General features: G+C 45.2%; 1 protein-coding gene across 1 annotated transcript; it reads right to left on the bottom strand.

The window, feature by feature from the left end:
- Positions 1 to 225: 225 nt before the first annotated feature.
- dhtkd1 (dehydrogenase E1 and transketolase domain containing 1) lies at positions 226 to 8982 on the bottom strand. Its single transcript, XM_028431985.1, has 17 exons — positions 8538 to 8982; positions 8146 to 8298; positions 7834 to 8045; positions 7561 to 7755; positions 7113 to 7382; positions 6828 to 6999; positions 6543 to 6741; positions 5953 to 6265; positions 5793 to 5877; positions 5566 to 5705; positions 5329 to 5479; positions 5142 to 5248; positions 3751 to 3915; positions 3591 to 3673; positions 3267 to 3433; positions 1041 to 1126; positions 226 to 961 (listed from the first exon to the last, which is right to left on the bottom strand). Exons 1-17 carry the CDS (start codon positions 8710 to 8712, stop codon positions 860 to 862), a joined length of 2775 nt encoding a protein of 924 aa, XP_028287786.1. The 5' UTR covers positions 8713 to 8982; the 3' UTR covers positions 226 to 859.
- Between the last annotated feature and the right edge of the window lie 1966 nt (positions 8983 to 10948).

Raw genomic sequence — 10948 nt, 5'->3', positions numbered from 1 at the left:
AGATACCAATCTCAGTCGTTCTCCAGCAGTTAGGTCAGTGCTGGCTCATGTTTTGAGCACTTGACAAAACACGAGGAAGCAACCTGAGAATATCCAACATGAGTTTATACTCAGTGAGATGATTTTTGAAGAAGGCGTTTACCCACTAAAGCCTGTTAATATGACACTGCGATACCTTCATCAAGGTTATACAAGTCAAAGTGTGAGACAAAAAAAAGAATGTGATGCAATGCACAAAATAGATTTATTGAAAATATTCAGATCTGGTTTATTTACATTTAGCCCTTACTGTAATGCTTTCATGTCAAGAGTTTAAACAAATTAAAATAATGACAATGATTAAGTGCTTCTTTATCCAAATTTGCACAATAAAATATCAGACAGCAACTTCCTGTTTGTTCAGAACGAGTTCATCTCTATTTTAAACGCAGTGTTAGTCCAGTACTCTTATATAAATATTTCAAGGTTAATGCTCTCATATTGATATTTGCTGTTCTCAACAATGAACGCCTCTGCATGCAACAGAAAGCAGGTTTGATGCCGTACAGGTCTGTACAGGTAAACAATGCAGACCTCAAAGGTAAAAACGAGACAGACATGACTGTGGGTACCCTGTAAACATCGTCTCTAAGGCCTCGGTTCAGGCGCTTCTGAACACACACAGAGCACAGATGTGTTGAATAAACAGACAGGAATCACTTTGACAAATTAAACTGACTATAAGACTACAACTAAAATTATCAACACTGTTCTTTTTCTCAGATTTTCACAATATTGACTAACTTTTCTTAAAACCAAAGGTCCCGTGTATCTGCTGTGTAAAGTAGTGTAGTACCAAGTTACCAATCTAGGTAAACTTTTAGGAGAAGGTAGCGGTGAGGATGGCTTCTTGCTGCTGGTGGTGAAGAGTCCCGATGCCGACAGCAGGGGCGGGCAGAGCAGGCCGGCTCACTAACCGCAGCTGGCAGGGACACAGGAGTTTGTAAAGACGGTGAGTTTATCAGTGACTTTACTGTAGGATGGATGGTTTTTAGACTCACCTTGCAGGCCAGCTGCTTCTCAAACCGGGGAGCTACAAAAGACCAAGGACCCATGTTCTGAGGCTCCTCCTGACTCCAGATAAACTCTGTGGGAAGAGGCATTATATTAATGTAAAAGCCAACCCCCCCTTTGGTTGGAGTGATGGTTTTTCCTGTCAGCAGAGCGACTCCAGATAACTGTGAAACTGCTCTTTTCCTGTCAGTTTAGAAGGAACAAGGTCCCAGTGAGCTGAAGTGAAATCCTGAACTCTCAGAGTTTGTTTCACAAGTAAAACATGTCGACTTTGTGTTTGGTTAAAACAAACAAAGAGCAGAACTTATTTTAATAAACTGTAAATCTTGACAGAACATTTTAATTTTTAATAACATGTTATATGATTAGAGCAGACTGGTGCACAAACCCAATCATCGATCATTTTCTTGGTAAATAACTGATGCATTTTGATAAACATTAAGATTATATTGACTTTTCTTGACTATAAAGAGCCAGCGTCTTTCATTGCATTGTCAGTTCAATCATTTTTATTTGCATGTTTTTAGGAGATTTATCCTCCAACGTTCATAATTAATACCCTGTTCACACTGAGGAAAAAAATCTGGCTAAAGCGGGATTCGGGCCTATCCAGATGTTTTTTTTCCTGTGTGAACACCTCGAATCCAGCTGTATCCAGTTTGATTTCAATCCGGCTAAATCCACCTCTCGTGGGTGGATCTAGCCGGATTGGCTCAAATGTGGCTCAGGTGTGAACGCAAATGTGGCGAGCGACTCCGGCTAGCGACATGCTACTTCCGGTTAGCGATGTGCTACTTCCAGTTCACGGGGCGTGACACGGGACAAAAAAAACGCACAACGCATGCGCACACGCGGTCCTACCGCGGCCTGAACGGACTCTGTATATTACGAGGCGCCACCTAGTGGTTTGGAGGACAGCAAACACGCTGGATGAAGCCGGATTGAGTGCAGACACAAGTGTGTGCTAGCCAGATTTGAAAATAGGTCTGAACGCATAGAGCTTAAAGGCTGTCTGGACTCAATCCTACTCTAGCTGGAATGACTTTCTCCAGTGCGAACGGGGCCTAAGTTGTCAGATACCAGTGTATACCTGTATTCCCGGTGCCAGATCTGTGAGATGTCCAGTACAGTAATTATGGGTGGTGACAAGCAGACTGACAGTTTTTCTCTGTGAAAGTTGTCAAGATGTTTGTATTATACAGTGAGCGCTGCCTGCCTGGATTTATGCAACCTTTGAAAATTTTAACAACCTCGCCCCAAACTTTAACAACGCAAGCACGCCACCATAAAACTGCAGCTCACAGATTTGTGTCTGAGCAAAGACCTAAAAGAACCGCTTTACTTTCAGCAGGCTGCACTAGTGTGAAACATTCACTTTATTTGTTTTTTATTTTTCTGGTGCCATTTATGATGTATTAATACACAGTATTTCCCTACGTTAGGGATGTCCCGATCCGATCACGTGATCGGAAATCGGGCCCGATTACGTGATTTCAGATTTGATCGGAATCGGATGTTGCCTCCCGATCAGGACTCGGATATATATTTATTAGGACTCTCAAAGTTAACGCCTCTGTGCAGGGTGGCTCTGTGTCCTGTAGTGTAGGGGTATGACAGTTGGTTTTGGTGCGAGAGGTCCTGGGTTTGAGGTCTCGATGAGCTGCTGCGCGTCTGAAATCACCTAGCGTGGCGCTCAGGTGACTTGCTATTTGCCACATTTATAGAGAATCTTGAAAGTATCGGATCGGGACTCAGTATCGGCAGATACTCAAAATCAAATGGCTCGGACTCGAGGGCAAAAAAACCTGATCGGGACATCCCTACCCTACTTAGTGCTATTAAAAGTGCTAGAAAACTAATTTGCCGTGCCTCTGGTGCATCAGTCACACAGGCTGCAGTATTTACTGCAAAAGGAAATTCCAATAAAATCATATGCAAAACAGGGGAGAAACATTTTTAAAGAGGAACAACACAGAGAGACCACAGACGTTACACACTACAGCCGTACATTTACTTTATAATCCTGTATTTGCTGCTTTTTGGGGTCTTTACTCTGTGGTTCCTTCATTGTTTTAGTCAAACAGCACCAGTGTTTGGTGGCTTGGCTTGTTTGGGGCACACAAAAGGTCCACATAGTGTCACTGTATGTAGTTCTAAACTCCCACAAAGTGAACTATAGCGTGTGTTTGCTCGGGGTAGAGAAGGTGCACTACCTTTGGCATTGGGGTACTTTTTGAGCTCCTGCTGCAGAGCGGCCAGGGGGAACGGACACAGCTCCTCCACACGAACGAGCGCAGTGTTCTGGTTGGCTGCTGACGTCTCCCTCTGCTTCAGCAGGGCGTAGTAATGCTTCCCTGAGCACAGCACCACCTTCTGGACACTGTGAGGAACAGCAAAGCATGGCCAGGCTTAATACCTGGGTTACATACTGTACATTTTGGGTTGTAGCAGATTATAAAATGACAGATTTCACATTTGTAAATATAAGACACTAGAATAACTAAAGCATCATAAAGGACAACTTGTGAAATCTGTACCTTTCTGCAGAGACAGAAGCATCCCCTAACACAGGCCTGAAGGATGTTCCCGGTGCCAGTTCGGTTAGACTTGAAACCGCCCCCTGGTAAAAACCAGAAGTCAAACATTGCGATGGAACTATCCGTCAATGAGATCTTCTTCTTTATCAGCAGGACTTACAGAAAACCGCAGCAGAGTCTTGGGCCCGACAACAATGAGAGGTTTGCGAAAGTTTCGGATCATCTGTCTTCTGAGCAGGTGGAAGTACTGAGCGGGTGTGGTGGGGTTGACCACAGCCATGTTCACATTGTCGCCATCCACGCCCTCCTCATTACTGTTACACATCTGAGAGACAAAAAAAGATAAACGCTGACAGCTCAGGTGATGTGTAACATGACACCAGTTGTTTATTCCAGCTGTAGAATCACCTGCCAGTGACGACGCATTCTTGAGTATTTAAAACCTCCGTTTAGTTCTCAGTAAAATTACAGAGCGTCTCGTATCAAGGAAGTGATCTGGCCTCAATCTGATACGGTTTGTCTGCTGATTGCTTCTGCCCCACTAAGCAGCATCATGTCTTTATTTGCCATTGATCCTTTAAACCTTTAAATAACACGCTGTCTGAAGCACTTCCTCTGCACTCATGGAGGCTGCCATGAATTACCTGTACCATCACTGTGTGCACCGTTTCTGAATAAAATACTTATTATAAGGAGCAAAAACTCTAAATCTAAACACAACCTCACATTTGGTTCACTCTGCTTACAGGAGAATTTAAGAGTGAAAACATTTTTTTCCCAAACTTTCTAGTTATTAGTGTATCATTAAACAACTGCTGAAGAACTAGGAGGAGGTGAACATGCAGGTCTGTCATAAAACCATGACAGGCAAGGGGAAGATCTCCGTGTTTGTGTGCTTGGAAGTTGCTTTTAGCCCCGTAAGTACAGCCTTTACCTGAGGAAAAAAGAAGAACTATTGTACACTTTGAAGTCTGTTTCAGGATACTGGTTTGATGATGAGTCATGTAATTGCTTGGTGAATGGTAAAAAAACATGAATAAAACACTGACAACCACCAGTTCAGTTACAGAAACTCACTACAGACGGCTGAAGCAACAGGTATGTTATTGTATGTATGCACTCTGCAATGGAGCACTTACAACCATTATCAGGTTGGAATGTAGTTGTTTAGTTGTTAAAATAGATGCTGTATGTGATTAAATATTATTGCAATATTATTTTGAACCCACTTCGTCCTGTACAGGGTCATGGGAGAGCCAGTTGTCGATGGGCAGGAGGAGGGGCTACACCCTGAAAAGGCTGACAGTGTTTTATGAGGCTAACAGAGTGTGTGTGAATGTGGGTATGTGGTATGTGGGTGGAAGCCAGAGTACCCAGGGAGAACCCACACAGACGAGATGTGCATCTTCTCCTACTCCGCAAACAAAAATAAATGAAGCTTGTTGGTGTGTGGTGACAGTTCTAACCACTGTGCCAACCCCCTCGACATCTTTAGACACCACCAGTCACCACATCAGAACGACATAGGTGCAGCACTGTTGTGTCACAGACCTGGAGGAAGCGCTCCATCCTGCAGGAGGAGTGCTCCGGTCCGGCTCCATCGTAACCATGAGGCAACAGGATCACCATCCCACACTGCAGCAGCCACTTGGCTTCACCTGGTGACAGGTGGCCGTTTACAACAGATGTGTGAAGAATATTATCACAGTTCGTTGAGATATCTTTGATGAGTGTTTACCTCCAGTGATGAAGGTGTCGAAGACGATCTGTGCTCCATTGAAGAAGTCTCCAAACTGAGCCTCCCAGATGGGCAGAAGCTTCGGCTGTGCGATGCTCATGCCGTATTCAAATCCAAGCACCGCCTCTTCAGACAGCGGGCTGTTACACACCTGGACACACGCAGACATTACAATATGAGCAGAAGTCATCTCGTCAATCTGAATATATCATTTCACGTTCACACTGATGGTTTCACCTCCAGGAAGCCTGTCTGCTGAGGGCTGATGTTGTTCAGCGGGATGTACATGTCATTAGTGTCCTGACACACAACCATGGCGTGTCTCTGACTGAACGTGCCTCTCCCCACGTCCTGCCCACTGATCCGAATGTTGAACCCTGCAGCAGTAATAATTTTAAACATATTTCTATATGTCAATAACACTCACGTCTGTTCTCATGGAACTGTTCTGTTGACACACAGACCTTGGCAGAGGAGAGAGCCGAAAGCCAGGGCCTCTGCTGTCGACCAATCAAGTTTGGTTCCCTCTTCCAACTTGTGCATTCGAGCCTGAAGGGAAATAACCGACCATCAGCTGCTGCCACTTCAACCGTTGTACAGAATTGACGAAGATGATGGCCTCACCTGTACGTGAGTCTTTCCAAGGTGGCTGTGCAGCTGGATGTGTTCAGGGATGTCCACAGATTTTGCTCCGACAAACTGCAGGAGAGGAACAGGGACGCCGGTGTCCCAGGTGGTGACTTTGGCCTGGGGTTCGACAAGGTCCCCCCAGCGGCCCTGGAGATTGGTGGGCGGAGGACTGTATAGCGTCATGTTAGACATCTTTTCGTTGAGCATGCCGTAATATTTGGATTTGATCTCATCACGTTCTGCCTCAGTCATGAACTTCTCTGATATCAGCAGGTCGGAGTAGGAGTCTGGGACGCTCTTACGGGATCTGAAAGGAACCAAAAATGTGACACCGTGTGTTTCCAGATGATCACAGGTGGAGTTAGTCAGTCTCCCTCTTCCACTGATCTGCTGCCGATACACACAACACTGGGCAAAGTGTGAGGGTTTTTCTTTCCTGTCACCAAAGTCGTCATGCAACATGACAAAGAGCCCAATTAAACAACCAGTCATAAAAAAAACCACTAAGAACCTACACAGCTCTGGTGTAAACATTGACTTTTCCCTAATATTTGAAGTTAAAAAGTAAACAAAAGTCAACCGACCTGATGATCTTGTACATGGCTGGATTGGTGAAGAAAGGCTCATCGAGCTCGTTGTGGCCCCACTGTCGGTAGCAGATCAGGTCCAGGATGACGTCCTTCCTGAAACGCCGCTGGTACTCCACAGCCAGCCGAGCAGCACGCAGTACCTCCTCAGCGTCATCGCCATTCACATGGATCACGGCACAGTTCACCATCTTACCTGACAGAGACAAGAAATGATAATAATGATCACGTTAAAGCTCCATTAACATTAAGATAAAATCATTTAAAAGTCCTTTTACCGACCGACATCGCTACAGTACAAAGATGATCTCCCTCTCTCCGACGGAGTGGTGTAGCCGACTTGGTTGTTCACAATGAGGTGGATGCTCCCACCAACTCTGTAGTGCGGGAGGCAAGAGAGGGTCAAGGTTTCGGGGACAATCCCTTGACCTGTGAAGGAGCCATCACCATGGATCTATGGAGACGAAAACAATGTCACTGTTACATCTTGTGACGACTTCAGCAACTCACAACTTAAAATCTGCCTGAAAGGTGCTGGATAAATAAAGCTTATTGATGGATTGATACCTGCAGACAGATGACCTGGTCTCCTGGCTGCGCGTTGTCTTCAGGTGAATAGTCACCTTCTTTCCTGAGCTGCTGTCTGGCCCGTGTTTTGCCCTGAGCCACAGGGTTGATGGCCTCTAGGTGAGACGGGTTGGGCAGCATAGTGACATGAAGAGGGTGTTCAGCTCCCATATTTAACTCCACCGAGGAGGTGAGGTGAGAAAGGACATCACCGATGGCGGGCGAGGTGTCGGGGAATTCACTGAGCCCGCGCATCTTCCGGAACATTAGCTGGAGAGGGAAGGTACAGTGGAACAGTGCTGTCAGATGTAATCTAATGGCTTTGTTTACCCTATGGCAGCAGGCTATGACCTCCTGTTTACTGTGATAATCAACATGAACAATCCTGTCTGCGAGGGTCATGATTGAAACGCGCGTCATTAGTTGTGGTAGCACGTTGCCGTCCTACCTCGGGCGGGAACTTGAGCAGGCCTGTCAGGAGGTTGAGCCGGCCCCTGTGAGGCATGCCAATAACGATGTCAGTGACCCCGCTGTGTGCCGCCTGGTAGAAAAGCTCATAGAAAAATCCCATCATGCTCTCTGCTCCTTCTCCACCATAACGCTTCACTGTAGCAAACTTGGTGGCCAAAAAGTGGTCAAATTCCTACAAGTGGTGACAGAACATTTGAAGAGATTAAAAACAGAAGCGTGATGTTATCCGCCTATCTCTCCTCCAACCAACCTGGGACTCCAGCATGATCTTGGCTAAGTGTCGCCTCTCCTCTGGGGAGAAGTTCTGCCTCTTGAGCTCCTCAAAGCGGTCAGCGAACCACTCTCTCTCCTCCAGACTACTCAGCTGGCTGGTCTCCACTGACAGGTGGCCACAGTAGGCCTCCTCCAGGTAGGCCCGAACCTCCTCCACTGAAGCCTGTGCCTTCCCAAAGTGCGGCAGACCTACAGGAAAAACAACTCAGTGAACGGACATCATTGTGCATTTCATGACAAGATGTGCAAACTGTTCCTCTGCAGGTTTCCATCTGCTGCTCTGAGTCACCTGTGGTGTTGAGTTGTCCTGTCAAGGCACCGGTCAGCATGTGTATCTCCGGGACACTGTCAACAACAGGTTGTTGAGGTTCTAAGGGGTTAATTTTAGCAGCCTTGTGTCCATGTGCTCTGTAAGCCTCAACCAGGCGGGCCAGTCCATGTTCTGTGCACGAAGCAGAAACAACAGGTCGCTGTCAGAGTGAGCTCAACTAACCCTCAGTGGCTTCTGCAAACACCTTCGAATCAACACGTGCTGTGGAAATCTCACACAATATAATTAAGGAACAAATAAAAAAATGACACAAACACGCATTACTGTGCATGTTATTATCGAGAAGGACTCGTAGCCACGTTATCAGGTGATGCTTAATTGTCAGTACTGTAATTTAACCCCATACTGACCTTGATTCAGTGCAGCGATGCGGTCGCTTTGCAGCTGCTGGTCCCTGTCGGTCTGCTTCTTGGGTCGGTACCCGTAAACGCCTCTCTCGGTGTGATAACAGCAGCCGACAACCTGCCTGGCGACACTCGGTGGCAGTCTGCTCAGGGCACTTCTCAGGGACAGTACGGCCGACATGGTTTACACTTGTAAACCTTTAATCTTACATGTGACAGCGGCGCACACAAACCCAGACGTCTACAGGACGGCCGCCATACTGCCGAGGAGGGGACGTTGTGGGAGGAGATGCCGCATCGAGAGCCCCATTGGCCGGAGTTCATCCACACGTTTTACAACATTGCTTAACAATTTCAATTGTAGTAATTCTTTAAATAATTATTTTTTTAAAGTTGTAGTTCGACACAAGAAGTTAAGACTTGAAGCAATGCTATGGTTTTATCAAGCTAGCTAAAAAAAAGCAGGTAACTGAAGTGTCCGTCGTGACGTACAGCAACAAGTGTCAAGTGTGGCGTTCACTTGCTCCTTGAAAATTCTACTCTCCATTAGAAAACCGGAAAACAGAAAACATTTTGTCTTTTCCGATGTCTCTGTGATAGAAATTCACTTTGTTACACACATATATTTTATTGTGTTAATATTTTTTGTCTATAGGAATACAAAGAAGTATTAAGATCAATACTACTGTAGCTAACATCAAGGGTCTGAGCTGCAAAAATGGAACACTACTGTAAACAAGATGAGATATTATTGAAAAATAAGAGTAACACTCATGACATTACTACCAAATACTGAGAGTTTATCCTTTTTTTTAGGGAATCAATGAGCGATTGCTATTTTCTTGCATTTCCTGGTGTACTGTATGAACACTGGGTGGCGCTGTTGCACAGCACTCCCCACTGAGTGTTGAAAAAAAAACCAATGTGTACCTTGGTTATGTGTGGAAGACCTTTGGATCCGTTACATGGAGACTTGATATCACTTTCAGAACATTATATCTGAGCATCGGGAACATTTACATCCTAATGTGTTTTTTATTTAATGTGACGCACCTGTGACATGTTCTCACAGTGATCTAAAAGAAGTATTAAGATCAATACTATACCGCCAAGTATTTTATGTTCTGTTCATTGTATGTCTGTTATGCCATGTCTGTCATGTAAATTTAGCCTTACTTTAGTTTATTTACTTAATTTTATCTTAGTTTTTATCTTATTGCATGTTAATTATTATATGTTCTTTGTATGCACCAATCACCAAGGCAAATTCCTAGTAATGTGAACCCCCTTCACTTACATGGCAATAAACATGATTCTGATTCTGATTCTAAAAGATGGATGTTTTTAAAAAGCTCTGGCACATCTGCACCCGTGTTACAGGGATAATACGGTGTGAAAGACAATTAAGGACATTTCAGCTTGTCCTCCCACATCATTCTTAGAATCCTGCCTGACGTGTTTTGAGGCTCTTTGTTACTAATTCTGGGGGAAATCAGCATGTGGGAAAGTATTGAGTAATAATCTCTGCAATGAAACTGCAGACTGAATTTCATAATCAAGGGCCTCAGTGGCTACTTTTAACACAATGAGCGAAGTCTTTTTCATGATTTTTACCCACCTTTTTTCCATAAATATAATCTGAATCCAGAGCTTTTCAGCAGTTATCTGCCATATAGCAGCATCTCAGAGCTGTGGCGTGTCCAGTTGTACTTGAACACCTCGCTAAACAGGTTTTGTTTCAAGATGAATGGGAACATTATTATTATTATTATTGACTTGTTTGAACACATCTATTGCATGTCCTTTTGTAAATGGACTCATGGAAAAACTGGTAATTTGGTAGTAAGAGGTCAAAGATCACTGTGAGGAGTGCTTTAGGTGAATCTTAAAAATGTGGCACTAATGATTAGAAATTGACCCGTCCAGGGTGTACCACCCGTCCCGTCCAGGGTGTACCACCCGTCCAGGGTGGTACAGGGTCTACCACCCGTCCAGGGTGGTACAGGGTCTACCACCCACCCGTCCAGGGTGGTCCAGGGTCTACCAACCACCCGTCCAGGGTGTACAGGGTCTACCAACCACCCGTCCAGGGTGTACAGGGTCTACCAACCACCCGTCCAGAGTGGTCCAGGGTCTACCACACCTCTCACCCGTGGTTAGCCCCCCCTGCCCCCCAGGACGAAGCGGGTTAACAGATAATGGATGGATGATCACCAAATACTGAAGCAAACAGGAGGAAAACAATCCAGTGAACATTGCTTGTCAAATGCAGGCATTAAGAGTTGATCATCAAGTGAGGTGAATCGTTGGTTCGGCCCATTTTCCACTGCAGCAGCACAGCTGGAAAAAAAATGTCTGCCCAGTTCAGACAGCTGAGCGTTCCCACTAAAAATACACATAAATCCAGTCTCCAGCTA

This window comes from Parambassis ranga, chromosome 19, assembly GCF_900634625.1.
Source record: "Parambassis ranga chromosome 19, fParRan2.1, whole genome shotgun sequence".
Classification (NCBI taxonomy): Eukaryota; Metazoa; Chordata; class Actinopteri; family Ambassidae; genus Parambassis; species Parambassis ranga.
Note: the sequence above shows the minus strand (reverse complement) of the source record. Positions and strands in the feature narration are given on the sequence as shown.